This window comes from Rhopalosiphum maidis, chromosome 4, assembly GCF_003676215.2.
Source record: "Rhopalosiphum maidis isolate BTI-1 chromosome 4, ASM367621v3, whole genome shotgun sequence".
NCBI classification, from domain to species: Eukaryota; Metazoa; Arthropoda; class Insecta; order Hemiptera; family Aphididae; genus Rhopalosiphum; species Rhopalosiphum maidis.
Window position 1 is genome coordinate 8,437,562 of NC_040880.1, and position 17,018 is coordinate 8,454,579.

At 31.7% G+C, this 17,018-nt stretch overlaps 1 protein-coding gene across 1 annotated transcript in view; it reads right to left on the bottom strand.

Moving 5' to 3' along the window:
* Nucleotides 1-2,103: 2,103 nt before the first annotated feature.
* Nucleotides 2,104-17,018, bottom strand: part of LOC113556058 (RNA-binding protein 24-like) — a 38,085-nt gene continuing 23,170 nt past the window's right edge. Inside the window, exons 4-5 of the mRNA XM_026960783.1 lie at nucleotides 4,838-5,085; nucleotides 2,104-3,912 (exon numbers count right to left, since the gene is read on the bottom strand). Coding sequence (XP_026816584.1) covers nucleotides 3,746-3,912; nucleotides 4,838-5,085 — 415 coding nt within the window. The 3' untranslated portion in view covers nucleotides 2,104-3,745. The remainder of the gene's footprint in view (nucleotides 3,913-4,837; nucleotides 5,086-17,018) is intronic.

The window sequence follows — 17,018 nt, forward strand, 5'->3', positions numbered from 1 at the left end:
CATGTATATGTTTTAATATCACATAATATATGTATAATGTATATATTATTTATTAATAATTTATGATAAAAAAATAGAACAAAATCAATTTTTAAACATGTATTTAATTTATTTATACAACTATGTCTTAAAATTAACCATTATTATTGACTAAATTCCATCGAATTTTATATATATAAATATATATAATATATTATACTAATGTGATACAATTGAACACCACATTATAATATAAGCTTACGAGTCTAATAAATTTAAATAATTTTATAATATAATAATAATATTCTTATATCATACAACGTTAAATAGGTACATTAAATTTTAAAATATGGTGCACCGGAATATTTCCCATATGACTAGCTTCACCGTTGGTTATGTATAATATTAGGTTTTTGCCAACAATAACTAGGTACTACATTTTTTTTTGTTTATTTTTTAAAAAAATCTTATTAATTTTAACATTAATAATAGCCGTGTGAAATTATATTATATTTAATTAAATTTTCTTTAAAAAAAATTAACTTCGATATGTTTATACATCGTAGTTCTGTTTTAAAAATCGTTAAGTACATAAAACATGTCATATTTTATTCATCCAGTTAGTGTTATTTTATTTACAATATTATAGTCGAAAAATAATATGAAATCTGTCAGATTACCGAGTATAATTATTATTGTTTATTATTATTATCGTTATCGTAATTAACACATCAATATAACAATATAATTAAATGTACATGTACTTAGATGAACGTCAATACTATAGATTTTTTTTTTTTTTTACTTAATTTTTTATATATCAAAATATACATCTATCATTCTTATTTTTTATTTTTTATTCACTTTTATGTAATTTACAAGGCACACCAGATTGAACATATATAATAAATTTATTTTTATTTTGTACAATTATCTTTGTTTTTATCATGGAAGTATATTATTTTAATATTATTATATTATGGTACAGATAATTTATAGAGTTGATTGGACCGGAATGGAGGTGGCGGGGCTCAAACACCCGTCTTTTGAAATCGATTAAATACCTAATTTTCAATAATATACAATATTATCGCTTACGGCTTACGCGAGGGGAAATTTCACACTTATAATATCATTATTTATTGACATAATATGGACAATTGTGCCCACGGTTCACACAAGTATAAACCACGGTAAAAAAATTTTAATTTTGTTCTACGATAAAACAAATTCGATTTATTTACCCCGATTTTAGAAAAATACTATACAATACTACTACATTTAAAAATGGAATTACAATTTTAATCTGGTCGACATCGCTCTACGTAGACGCTAGAAAAAAATACTCATAATAATATTTAACTGGCTCTAAGTGTAAAAAAACAATCATCAGTCTTTTTTTACATATATATAAAAATTAGAGTTTTATCCATCTTAAGTGTGTGTTACATAGAGTAAAAAAATGAACTACAAGCTTGATTGTTATACATTATATTATATAATATACGGGAAGAAAATAAGAAATATTATTCAATATGATGAGAAGGTGGCACCAGTTTTAAATATTATTACTAACTATAAATGCTCAAAATAGAAAACAAAATTCCTGTAATTTCTTTTTTAAACGTAAGCTCGTATATTTATAAAAAAAAAATCACTGATGAGTTGTAACGGAGCTACCCGGAAGGAAGTGGTTCTGTTTGTATAATACATAATCTGGAAATGGCTGCCTCTGGCTATTTTATAATATAAATCGAGAAAAATGTTCGTAAATAATTGTCTTTATAAAAATTGATTACTTTACCTTGTGCTTGGTTAATAGATTTGACGTTAAATATCACCTTAGAAATATTAAACATGTATAAAATAAACCTATTTATAATAATATATTTATGTAGTATATGACATAAAAATACGTTTATACATTATACAAATGTATAGATACGTGACAATAATATTAAGTTAACTAATTATAAACATATATAATAATATTTTCTCTTAAAATTAAAATTGATTAATAATCTTATTGTACACATGACTAGAGATGCGTGGCTGTTATTAAAATTATGATATAAATTCTTTATAATAATATAATATACTAACCTAAAATTTAAAACAAAAAATAAAATTACATTATAGACTAGGCATATATTATATTCGTTATCGATAATTCTTTAAATAAATATATTTACGATAGTAATTATATGGATAAAAATAAAAACATATTAATTATATATTGTTATAGTACGTGATCGTAATTTATACGTTAAAAAAGTTATTTAGTTGTTTCAATTTTTTTTTTTTTTTAATATATATAATAAAACAATAACCACTTAATATATTAATAATTGGATGGCTATTTTAATATATATATATGTATTAATCGTAATTAATTATGATATTATTTATCTTATAGTATAAGTTATATAGTTTAGATACATAATTTTTTCCGTGTATAATGTTATACCCACCAATCAGCAGGTTTTCGACTAATTTAAACAATTTTATCCACGGGGTTTATTTGCACATAATGTTATAATTATTTGCACTTTTGCTTTGGGATAGTTACTAGTTAGTTTATCAAATATATCACATTTAAACTGCCCAATATTTTCAATGTTTGGCACAAAATGTATTTTACTGAACCCATTTTTAATCATTAAAATATAATATCTAGGTATACGTCTTTAATGTTTCAACTTTTATAATTGCCCGAAAATAATTGTCTAGGATTAACGTGATGGATAACTACTACGATTTACGATCGCTATAAAATAAATTAAAATCTAAAGTATTAAACAAACAATAATTTGTATACACAAATTAAATAAATAATCGAAAAAAAAAATATATATAATAAAATTGAATAAAATAAAATTGAACTAAACAAAATAATAATACATAATTTATGCGCTCGAGATGCGATTGCACGGTCATAACCTGTATAATATATAATATAGGCTCATATAATATTCGTATAGGTAAATCAGGTATTGTTACAATATTTCGCGTCGGTCACGATAATAAATTGGTAACGGTATGTCGGTATCGATGTATAATAAAATGTGATTTCGAATAGCCGCGCGTTTGTAGATTTCGTTGTTTTTTTTCCGAAGGGCGAAAAACACAAACATAGTACATTAATACGCGAGTGATTTTTGTGTAGACGTCGCTTTTCTTTATCTACTTAGTATATTTCAATACAATAGTATAATAAGTGATCGACGCCATCGTTCACAAACAAAACATGAACGAAAAGCTTAAGTGATGCGCGCGCGTTTAAATTATTTTTTTAATGCACATATTATACCGCGGTCTTAATCGCGACGACGGCCACTACCTAAATACTACACGACAATTTAAAATATTATTACAATAATTATTATCTATATAATATAATATACTTAAAGTCTAATGTTTTCATTATTATTAAATAATAATAATAATAATAATAAAAAATTTTTTGGTAAGCTGCGGACAATTTCGTTTTTGACGACGATATAGTTTTTTTTTAATTTTTTCTATATATATAATATATAATATGAGTTATTTTACAATTAATATTAGTATTATGTCTTATGTTATTAATAATAATAATAATAATAATAATAATCGAACGTATTCCTAAGTTTTATTTAATTAAATTTTTTTTTTTTTTTGTTTTTGTCTGCCTGTCGACAACGACGACGACACACTACCGATGTCCCTGACTCTGAAAAATTCGTAATCTAGGACGGAGGGCACGGGCTGCTTTGAATTGACAATGCTACTGTAATCGGGCTTCTTGCAGCGACGCCGCTTGTTGGGCGGCAGCGGCTGTGTACGGTGACAGGCCGGTGAACGCGCTGGCCGAGCTCGCGGCTGTCGGCAGACCCGCGGTACTGCTGGGCAGTGCCGCGTAGGAATACGGCGTGGCGTAGTTGGCGACTCCGGCTATACAGACAAAATGAAATATTATCATTAGACATCGCGGTATCGCACAACCGACATCACTAACCAGTAATAATCACACGATAATACCATAACGTTGTCATGTTACATTGCATCACGTTGTTGCGATTATAATATTATACGCACGATGGTGGCAACCACGCACGACACGCGACATTGTAATAATGTGTATGCAATCGATATGCTAAAAATAGGTACTGTCTTGATCGTTTTATGATCGTAGAGCGTATAATATTGTGTATAGTGTGTAATGAATACAGCACTATATAAGAGTAAAATATTAATGTAATAACATAATGTACAATATTACGTAGTCGCGGGGTGGGGAATTCAGAAAAATCAAACGGAAAAGCGTAATATTTCGAACGATCGGTTTTGTTCGCGTGATGAACTTACAGCGGATACCGCACAGCGATTACATAATGATTTGCCGAAGTCTTTAAAGGTATAATGCTGTACACCGGTGTGCCTATTTTAGAGGTTATATACTAAACCAGCGAGGTAAGGTTGGCTTGGATTTAGAACAGGACCGCGGTAAGGATAACCAGTTGTGTTATGCAATGAGAAAATCGTCCTCTATAGCATACGAGGGATATGCTCATAGCGACTTTTCCTACGCCCGAATGACGGAGATAAAGTCGTCATTTTTCGGACGTTAAAAACTTTTCCCCGACGAGCGTCGTCGGTCTGCAGAATCAGAACGGAACACACGAAGTTACCAATCGGTTTCGTAGAAACGGTGATTATAATTCGTATGGAATTATAATTCACCATCAGCCACGACTATAAAATCACACGTTTTTTTTTTTCAGTTATGCTGCCTATTTTTGATTTTCTACAGCACTGGGAAATTCACTGTCGCAGTGCACTCCCTCGTGTACGATACACTATAAATAATAATAATTACCTGCTGCTGCTGATGTGTACGGATCGAACGATGCAGCCGCTGCGGCTGCGGCGGCGTACTGCGACGGATAGGATGACAGAGCGGCTGCGGCTGCTGCAGCCGCGGCCGCGTTCTGGTACTCGTAGAACTGCGACGTGGCCGCGGCCATTGCTGCGGCATGCGTCGGGGCTAGCGGCATGACGCCACCGCCGCCCAAGTACGCCGCGCTGGCCGCTTGACCGGCTTGGTACAGGTAGCTGGGCTGGACCCTGAAACACGGTCGCGGTTGATTAAAAAACGTTGCACTCTACAAGTCTATCGTACTACGCGTAATATTACATTGTATAATACGTATGTATCAGACCGTTCTACACGCAAAAAACGTACTACTTAAATGTTATGATTTTTTTTTTTTTAAATTCGGTCATTTATTTAAATTAATAATGTCATGTTTTTATATTTTATATTTTAATTTAATGCTTATATTACGCTGAGTCTAAGTGTGTGTGTGTGTGTATGTGTGTTTAAATTTAATGCATCAAGAGTGTAACGCATTTAGGTTATTACGCGCGTAAATGTTTTAGGGAAAATTGGCATGTCCTAAGCAACGCTCGAGTCCCCTGTGTGTGTTTCCGCGCGTCAATTTATTATATTAAGAACACTTATCGGCAACAGTGTAATGTCATTAATGCGACACATTCGCATTTTTCCCGATAAACATTTTTGTTTGTATGTTATATTTTCGTTTGCAGACTATTACTACTACCTATTGTAGATTAATTCTTGTGATTTTACATCATGTGGTGGTTTTTTTTCCCAAACAGAAATATTCACGTTTTAACTCGTAACATTCAAGCGGAATATTTATTGGTGTATTTTGTTTGTCCACTCAAATACGTCCTAGTGATATTTAGCTCCAGAACACTATGAAATTAAAAATAACTTCCACGAGAGTCATAAAACATCGCTACTATGAGACGAGAAATAAAAATAAAATCGCATCATTTAAAAATGAAAGAGGTACAGCGTGTTTCAAGTACATGTGCGCGTCCAAACGTAATAAAAAAATAAAATAAATAATAACTTTAACACGATATAATATAGAATATGCCGTTTACAGAAAACATGTTTTACAGTATACAACGTTATGCGCAATTATTCATAATATCAGAAATCTCAAATCAGAAAGAGAAAGTATAAACTATATTATACGCATTTCATCCAAAAACCTTCTACAAACATTATTTGCTTGTTAAGTAAGAAACCAAATTTATACCATACAAAGAGGAGAACTCATTTAACAAAAAAATATATTTTATATATATATATATATATATATATATATACATACAGATATCACTATAGCGAAAAAAGTTATATTATCGTTATAAAATCCATTTATGTTTATCAAACTTGAATAACTTTTTTTTTTCCGTAAAAGCGATATTGAAAAAACAAAATTGACATGGCGCAGTCAAATGAAAGTTCCGCTTTTTGTTGTAAACATTTGGTCCCTTCTTGGTCCTTTCAACACAAAACTGTTTTTTAGTATAATTTTGTAATTAACCCGAAATGGTACTGAAAAGTTACTTTGAATTAATATTTTTGCATATAATATTCTATTGAAATTGCCTATACCGAACCCCTTAAAAAGCTGGTGTAGTATGGCCTTTTCAGTATTCATGACGCGTAGTCTCGAGTTTTAGTGTAATCCCGGGGTTATTTCATCTGTTACACGCGACCGAGATAAAGGCAATTCGGTTATATGATGTGTATTAAACGGTACAGTATACATATAATATTATATAATCTGTTTGGATTCTAAGCGAGCCGACGAGACACGTATCAATTTCACCATGACTGATTAAAAAAAAACAATTCCGAGGCCATTTAATTTTTGGTAGGCGGCGGGGTGGCAGAAGTTTTGAAAACCTTGTGTAGACCTAAATAAGAGTACATGAGAAATAACGAATTAAATTAACGCACGTGCTTATTAAATACTGTATATAGAGATTATTATGTGGACGGCAAGAGTTTTGTTGAACGTAAAAATCAAAAATCGTTTTATCAAATATAAATAACTAATAAATTGCTTATCAAATATGTATTATTGTAATATTATTTGTTTTGACCGTTTTTTTGATTGTGTATTATTATCCTAATATTAAAATATGTGTACTTCGACGTATATAATATAAAGTTTTGAGTTGTGTTCCCGACGAATAATTAACACAGCGTTTTAAAAGTTACTATATTTATTTGACCTAGTCACCCGCGTGTGCAGTTTGAAAACGTACATAATATTATAACTTTATGCGCGTGTTATTATTTATAATTAATCTGACGCGGCACAATGAGGTAGGTACCTGTAAATGACTGTGTATTCAAAAGAGGGGAAGTATTAGTCGTTTACATTAGAAAATGGATGTGTGTAATGTGTTGACTTTTGCTACTAATTTTTTACACACGAACGACATAAGTAACTACTACAACATATATTACACTGAGAGACTAGATAGAAAATGTGCATGTGAACGCATATATTAAAATGTTTTATCGACTGTTATTATAATTTATATATTTATAAGTCATACGCGTTATGTTATATTGTTATAATGTATAAGTTGTAATACTATAGGTCGTTTATAAATATGTATTAGCACACTGTTTTGTAAAAAAAATAATATTTAAATATGTACTCATAGTCGAGTACCTAATGTCTCGGTTCACGATTCTAAACTATTGGTGATTATATATAATATATTATACTATATCGTTTCAAATGTACGGGGAATTCATATTTTTTTTCACGCTTATAGACTATAATATACATAAGGATTTTGGCGAATGTGCGAGATATGTGGGTCTTACGATTCTGTTCACGAAAATCGTTATGCAGCCGAGCTTGTTAGTTTTTGAAAGAAATTACATTGCTTTGGCCGCGTGGCTTAACAATGAGAAACGATCGACCGACAGTAGAATGTGATATAATATCATGTAACTATGTGTTTATGTATATTTGTTATTATAAATTTTATATAAAAGCGGGTTTGTATCATTTTACGATGAAAAACATAGTACGAGCAGTTAGCCTGTGTACTTCACGTTGTTATTGTTCAAGAGCAGAAAACTATAAAATACATCACGATAAACTATTCGATAAGGTTCCTTTTTTAAAATTAGTTTACAGTACTACTATATTAACGAAGTAAAACATATTAATAATTATCCGCCTACACGTGTTCCCGATTAAATTAGAAAATAATTTAAACAATTACTTTTCTACAGCATTTAATTAAATCAATTAAAATTATAATTGCCCTTATTTAAATTAAAACGCGATTTAAATATTATTCCACAGGTTGTTTTGTTATGTGACCTGCACAGCGTTCACAGACACATTGAGTTCTTTAGAATGTTATTACGAAACATTTTGTGGAATCAATGCTCGTCTGAAAAGGTATTACGGGACTTAACAAATACAAACACAGTAAATTGAGTTTTAGTGGCTATAGTAAGTAATATCGATTTTAATTTTATACCCACATACATTATACGTGCAGACATGCGTTCGAAGGTGTAGATAATACGTTTTGGAAAAAGTATAAAAAAAAAAAAAACGGCCGTCATGTATGCGATGCATGTTTGAAATTAGTTTTATCTTTTGAACTGAATTTTATTGATTTAAATCCATACGACTAAAGTCTAAACACACACACATATGTATATATACATATATTGGTATAGTTATGTGTAATCTGTGAGGGTTTTTAACTATTACGTTCGTCCGGAATTATTTAAGTTATTATAATAAAATATAATAATGTAATAATATTATGTAAAAAAATATGAAGCGCATAATTTGGGACAAGCATATTGGGTCCACGTAAATTAATTGCACGCATAATAATATGCTGTGTAGGTATCGGAAAACGTATAAAGAACAAAGATAAATATAGATACCGGGAAATCTAATCGAACTCTATTACTTTTCACAGTAAAATGTTAAATGACTATTGTAAACATCGTATTATGAGTAGGAATCTTTGTTTTAATTGTTTTAAACATGATATGTATCTTCTACATATTCTTATTATATTCGATATCTAAGATTGTTAAAACAGAAAAATTGTATTCAGTCCTATGTATGAGGAATCTCGACGAACGACACAAACCGATAAATTTGAAACAATATCTTATCAATAAGTTATTTGATGGTTAAAATAATAATAATAAAAAAATATATACGAGCATGCTTAATTTAATCACAATAAGAATTAATAGCTGATTTACCGTGGCGTACTAACTGAAAATAGGATTTCGTGTTTTATACAATACATATACGACTACTTTGCGAAGAAAAATTCTATTCGTTTGTTTGCCTTAATTTATATTATCGCTATATCCTTCCTCTGCGTTTCAGCAATTTGTAACAAACAGGTAGGTAGTGCGCCTATATTTCGCCAGTCGTTGAAGTATGCACTATAATGGCGTAATACATTAATAATCGCAAGTATTTAATTTGTTTAAAAGAAAAACTGCACTCGTCTTAAATAGATACGTCACGGAACGTTTAATGTTACTAGTGCGGGGCTGAGCGGCGTGTACGGAGAGTTAGGGCACAGGAGGGCTTATAATGCTTGATGAAGCTCAACGACCCCCTCGCGTATCCCCTGCACGCACTGCACGTTCCATTATTAATCGTAGTATGTTTATGGCCTAAAAGTGTGTGTGTGTGTGTGTGTGTGTGTGTCGTGTGTAGAGCGTACAGTGTACTCGGGATCGTTATTTAGTGTCATGCCATTTTTCCCTATTATATACAATATGTATACATATAATACCTACTCTAGAAAATTAAATAACACGTCAAAATAATAATAATAATAATCATATCGCGTTTTATTCCGCGTGAACGTTTCCATTTCGATTGCCGCCGTCGTTCGAAATCGTCATGCGCTTCTATTTTTGTCATATAATAATATACTGATGCTTATATAAATCATAAAACGTTGCAGTAGGTAACGACGACGTCACGTCGACGAAAATGAAAATTATATTATTATAATAATTTAATGATATAATATAATCGTGCTAATCATTAATTATTATACATGATACAGAAACTACGCTATACTGCACTGCTAATGAAAACGTTTACTGTGTTAATTCAATACAATATAATTATTATATATCAAAAAGTTTAAATAATATAATAATGTAAATATAAACTGCATTAGAACAAAATCAACCTAAAGCGTTGTCATAGCCGATAATATATGTAATTGCAGTAATATTATAATCGTGACTCGCAAAAGGCACAGGCAATTAACAATATTGTGGCATAAAAAAAATCTCCCCGTGATTAAAATAATTCTATATGTACGTAATAATTCGTGTTGTATAATAATATAATAAAGGTATGTCAAAGCACAGTAATCAATCGATGCTTCATTTCTAAAAAAAATTAAATTAAAAAAAAAAAACAAAATGTAAAACACTGCAAACCAAAAACCCTGCACACCAAACAGGAAATAAATTAAAAAACTATTACATATATCATATAATATGTGAAAACCAGGTAAATAATATATGCATATATATGTATAATTCAAATAATATATGGTTTAAATGATAAAAATACTGCATAATATGTAAATTATATTTATTCGTACTTTTTGTTTATATAATATATTCATATATATATATATTATATATCACCAAAGCCTACGAAAAGCTCTCACCACAACAGCACGCATATTATAATATATATATTTAAATAAAAAGGATCAATACCAAAATTAATTTTAAACGAAAAAATCTTTTTATAATTATATGATTTAATGATGAACAAAACAATATAACAAATAATAATAACAATGTGATGATGATAATAATGAGATGATTTTGTATAAGAGTATAACTACGCGTGTGATGTATATTATATTTATAATCATTCGAATTATGATAAATTAAATTAATGATAAAAACAGTTTGTGCGTTAAAACGACACGAATTGTTTTCGAAATAAAAATGGACCGATTGCAGATACACAAATACACAATACAGAACGTCCGATATGGAGTTGAGCCTAAAATATTATATGATGATGATTAATGGATGATGATGGATATGATGGAAGGTAGTTACCTCTAAAACAATAATTATAATATACTCTAAATATATGTATAAAGAAAAATAAAACAACAAAACCAAATCCCAAAACGAACAACTGAAAACTGTCCGGGACTCAGAAAACGTATATAAAATATATATTTCCACGCGTGCAACTGTCATCAACACTTGGTGGCAAAAACAAAACATGGCAAACAAAGAAAATAATAATAATAATAATAATAATAATAATAATTATCAAATAAAACCACACGAAACTACACACATAGTTTATATGTGTCGAACACGTATAAAATATATGTGCGCGATGTATAAAATTGTATTTAATATTTATATAGTGTCATAATAATTTATATATATATATATACGTTTTTGCCGGGTCGATCTCTGCGCCGTCATGGCCACGATATATAGCAACACGGCGTCAATAATCTTGTATACCGTCCGGTCCTAAACACGCGCAAAATGTTTATGGTTTTTTTTTTTTTTTCTGACGCTCTCATTTTACACATTCGGTAACGCATATACTGTCTGATGTGAATATCTGAAAATCCGACGAGCAACAGATTAGGAACGTAAATAAAAAGGCACACGCACACACATATCATCATAATATATGTAGGTATATGTAGTTTATATTTTTACTTATTTTATTATGTAAGTTTTACCTATACGTACGCCCAAATACATAATAATATAACAGTGATTATTGTGGGATGTAATACGTGTACGCTATCGACTAACTTGAAAAGCTTATGGCCATTGTAGTATACAATAGGGCTAATAACATAATAGTGTTCGTAATTGAAAAATTAAAAAAAACTGCTTTGTCTCACCCAACGCTTCCTATACAACGCTACAGTTCGCTAATCATATTTATCAAGATGTCGTATTTAAAATAAAAATATATATTAAATACTTTGGAAACTTAATTTTCAATTCGGGATTGACGATAAGTAAGGATCTTTGTTTAGGTGCTTTAAATTTTAATTCGTTGTAAACGTGAAATAAAATAAAGTTGCAAAAACAAAAAAAAGTTAAATTTTACAGCGATCGCAGAAGCGCTTTTCGAATTTAGTCCCTTTTGATTATTCTTAATTTTAGTGCACTAATATAAATGTCGGTTTAACAGGGTTGGTTAAGTATTATTTTTGTCAACTAAAAACTGGGGAAAAATAGATTTATTTTCAACTTTATGATCAACGTTAAAAGACACTATCTCATTACCTTAAGACATAAACTAGTTTATTACAATTTACATTGTAGAAATATATACCTTGTATTAATATATATATATTTATTATGCAATGTATAGAGCAGCCATTTTTTGAAATGTGTTTTAGGGTGATCTTTGATTTAAAATCATAACATGGGACTTAAGATTTAAGGCTGTTGTAATTTTATTGTGATATGTATAATAATTATAAAAGGCAATTTTAGTGTTTGAAGTTGTTCTCTACTTTTTAATTTATTTTTTTCGAAATAACTGCCATATTTCTGTTCTCGTACACATTCGACTGACTGAAAGTTTTAAATTGTGTTTTTGTAAAGAAAATCGTATAGATGAAATCGTTCGTTTTCGTTGTTATCTGTATAGTTATAAGACATAGGTATGCTCGTAACATGATGATAGCATATAAAAATAAAAATAAAAATATGTGAACTGAAAGTCGATTTCCCAAACAAAGAGACCGTGTGCGGTGGGTAAAATTAATTGGCGTCCCAACGCTACCAAGAAAACCGTTGCAGCGACAGGATATTTAGTGTTTTTGCAACAAGTGTATCCGCATCAAACGATATCAACTACAGAACAGCTATACATACACATTACTGAATTTATGTCAATTTTGTTCGCTAAAAAATATTGTGTTTTATTAACAACACGTGTTTTGGTACTATATAATATGACGTATTCAAGTACCACCTACATATGACCCACTCGCACCAAAAATTATAATTTACATATTTTGTCGAATTTGTAAATAGATAATTTTATAATACAAAATATTTTTTCTATTTTTTATTAAATAATAATGAAGTATGAATGTCGTCACAGTTATTAAAAAACCTACTTGCGATTGACTATTACTGGGTAGTATATAATACATTTGACAAACCATGATTATCGATGACTATAATAAGGGTAATATAAAACTAAAAAATGTTAGTACTAAATAGTTGTCGTAAAAATTGATAATAAACGTATTTATATTTTATACTACTGTTATTTGAATTATATGTTTGTACGTTAATATATTTTAAATTATTTTAATCATTAATCAATATAATATTATACAAGCATAATAGGTAAGTGTTGATCTACGAGTAATAATTTAGCCGACGTTACATCGCTATCGCTGCTGCAGTTATAATAGTTATATAATTACTAATAACTGGTAAATAATTTTAGTTATATTTAAATTACTACTGAACATGAGATTTTCGAATAAACTTTTGTTTATTTGATTAAGATAAACTCTAATAATATAAACGAAAATGTAAGCGTGTATACAAATTCTAAGGGTTACACAAAAAAATAGTTTCGCTATTAATAAAATTAATGTAAACTTATCTCAATGCGGTATGAGATGAATCGTTGCTTTGTGTTTGCTGATCGTGTATATTAGTATTAAAAGTTAAAACCAGACGGGCTATCGTGGAAGACAAAAAGAACCTAAATAGCGTGTGTTTATATGGACAAAATTACGATTAGACTATCAAAATTCAAAACTTTCTCTTTTATAAGCAATGTTTTTAAATAAAAATGTTCGATTTTGCATTTGAATCCAATTATGTCTTTTTATAAATCAATTTTTAATGAATTAGCGTACATGATAGTCTTGTGTACTTTATGGGACAGATGAGCTCGCGCCGGGACGTGCAATCAATTATTTTCTCATTGAAACGAGACTAAACTCGAAAGCGGTGTGTTTACTGAAATTTATGAATTTATGATTTTCAATTGTGTAATAACGATAAATGTTCGTGTATTGTAAATGAGTTTTTTGATCGCGACATTTGAAACAGCTGATCCAACTGCGCCGTGGTGCAGGAAGTATAGTTACCGAGTTACCGTGTCGCATAGAAATGTACACTGTGCGCGAAAAGTTGAAACAACGCTGTCAAACACATCGCTCGTAAATTTTTCAAATTACTCGCACAGATCCCTTTGTTTGCACGCACGCACCGGGACCCTTAGCGGGATTTCCGGGGCATAACAACCCTTCTCCGTACACACCATCTATTGGAGTCTCGTCATCGCCACCACCACTACCCGCACTGCTGTACATCGCTTCCGTGCTACTACTGAGTGTACACAGGGTATTGCATATAAATAGAAAATACCATATATATATAGGCGGGCTTCCGTGAATTTTTTTTTTTTATTTTAAATACAAAGATCGTCTGTAGATTATCAAGCGCACGGTTAATTTACGAATATATAATAATAATAATAAGACAAAACGATCTTCGCGATCACGCTAGATCTATATGCGAATGCGAGCAATAGATATTGGTATCTAATACCGAAAAATTATCAAAATTACTATTCGATTATATACACATGTCCGATATCGACATGCGATTTTAACGGCCGTAATTAATTTAGGCACACGCGCACACAAACACCTGCAGCGGCGGCTCACTCACGCGGGAGTTGAGCGTCGTTCGGGTGCGAAATCGGCACGCGCGCGGAACGTGAGTTGTAGCGAAAGGACGGGACGGCGGATCGGAGCGGATGTGAAGGGAATGGCAAAGCGGACGCGCGGTGGCGGGTTTAATTTAAATTTCACCCTCCCATCACCGAGCCGCCCGTCACCGCTTCAACGTTGTAGTTTTACGCGCGTATAGTAACCGGTCGCGCATTACTACGCGTGTATATATACATACGCGCCGCACTCCGTAGTAAAGAGGTGTGCTCACGGTGCAACGGATAGGTCGGCATCGGGTGGGGGGAGGGTTCAGTGAGCGGTGGCACTGGATCCTCACAAAAGCCCGGGGATAATGATGACGGGGTGCGGAGGCGGGTAGGGTTGTCGAACAGAAAGAGAGAGAGAGAGAGAGAGAGAGAGAGAGAGAGAGAGAGAGAGAGAGTGCGCGCACAGAGAGAGAATGTGAGAGAGAAAGAGGGGGTGAGAGCGGGAGTGAGAGAGAGAGAGAGCGACGGGAGATATAGGAGGAGAAGAAAAAGAAGAAGAAGCGGTGGCGAATGAGCCCTGGAGGGAGGGAGCGACCATGGGGTCGTGTGCACGATGGCAAAGTGCGGCGGGGGTGGGGGGACTTTGCAGCGGCGAACGTGCGCGTCCCGGGCAAAAGGGCCCAGGGATTCGAGCGAAAGTGTTTACGACAAGGGGTAGGTTGGGGCGTAACGATGCCAGCGGCGGGGTGAAGAGGTTGAAACGGAAAATGGGGTTGCACCGAGCGCACACGCGCGCACACATACACACTCTGATCGATGGTGACCGGCGGGAGTGCGCGAGGGTGAGCGACGGGGGCCGGAGCTTGTTTCGGACGGGGTAGAAGGGCTAAAACTGGAGGAGGGTAAGGATGACTCAAAACACGGTCGGATGACTCATCGCGCGCACGACCCCCTCAACCCCTCCATCGTTTATAATACCGTCCCACTGCACGTGGCGTACACATATATGTATAGAAGGAAGAGAGAGAGAGAAAGTGCGCGTGTTCCTTTTTTTTTCTTTTCTCTCTACTACTCTTTTTAAGCACTTAAAAAGAAAGGGATGTCCTCGTGTAAAAACGCGCGAGCGGACTTAGAAATATTTTTCTATATTATATATAATATGAGTTATCGCTCTCCAAGGCGAGAGATTATAATAATAATAATAATAATAGCGATATTATATTGTGTTATTTTATATTTGTTTATAGTATAAATAAAAAACAGGTGCAATAGTATTATAATGATAATATGTTTATATAATTTGCTACTATGCCATTATATGGTTATTAAAAGATCGAAACGTTTTTAGGATACAATATTCGGAAGCTGAATTAAAATTAAAACTATAATTTTTTATTAAGAACTGCTTTAGATGCTTGACCGTGAAAAAAAGTTCACTTGATTGTTATAATTTTATAAATTACGGAAAAAATATTCATGTGGGTAAAAAACTAAACACTATTATGAAATAGAATAAAAAAGCTTTCATATTTAATATTTTTATTAACAAATAAATGATTTATTTTCAAAAAATGAACTATAATTATGTAGTAATCTACATTTTGAACTCAAATATAGATTTGAATATGTTTTGAAATATTTTCATTATAAATAAATATTTTTATAACCTAATGTCTAACACGTTTTCTATACTCAGGGTATAACACGGTAGCCGCGGAGACTCTTTGACGACAATTTGTTGCACGCGTCGCCGCTTCCGCCAACGTCGTTTCATTTTCGGAGCGAAATGGCTATCGTGCACAAAATACCGAATGCAGTGGCAAAGTAAAATATAAAAGACGTAACAGTAAGCTCAACGGCTGGTTCAAAATCATCGTCCGCGAACGGACGAACGAGCGTCTTCTTCACTTGCCACCCATCGCCTCCGATTAATAACGTCGTGTTTCGCGCTCGACGGAGAGTGACTAATTTCTAAAGCGAAGGTACATTTACTACTCTAGAGTTGGCCCTTAGCAGCCGTGGAGTTTATAATGTACTATAAAAATATTATATTTTACGTGCAAATGAGTCAAGTGGAAATCATACGAGTACACGACGGTTTAATAATATAATATTATCTTTAAAAGCGTAGATATTAGAATATCTGTTTTATAGTATATACGCAACACTGACTTTGTGATGAGTTCTAAATAAAAAAAATGTGCAGATAATTAAAATTATATATATATATATTTGTATGATATTTTTAACTAACAAAAACCGTATTATTTATCTACCAAGTACAAGTTGTGTATTGATCATACTAATGTAATACTAATAACTGATATAATATGATCTTATTTTTGAAATAGTAATAATAATATTTATTTTGTATTTTGAAATGGACTTTAATTTATACTAATAGTATATTATACTACCCATGTTCAATGT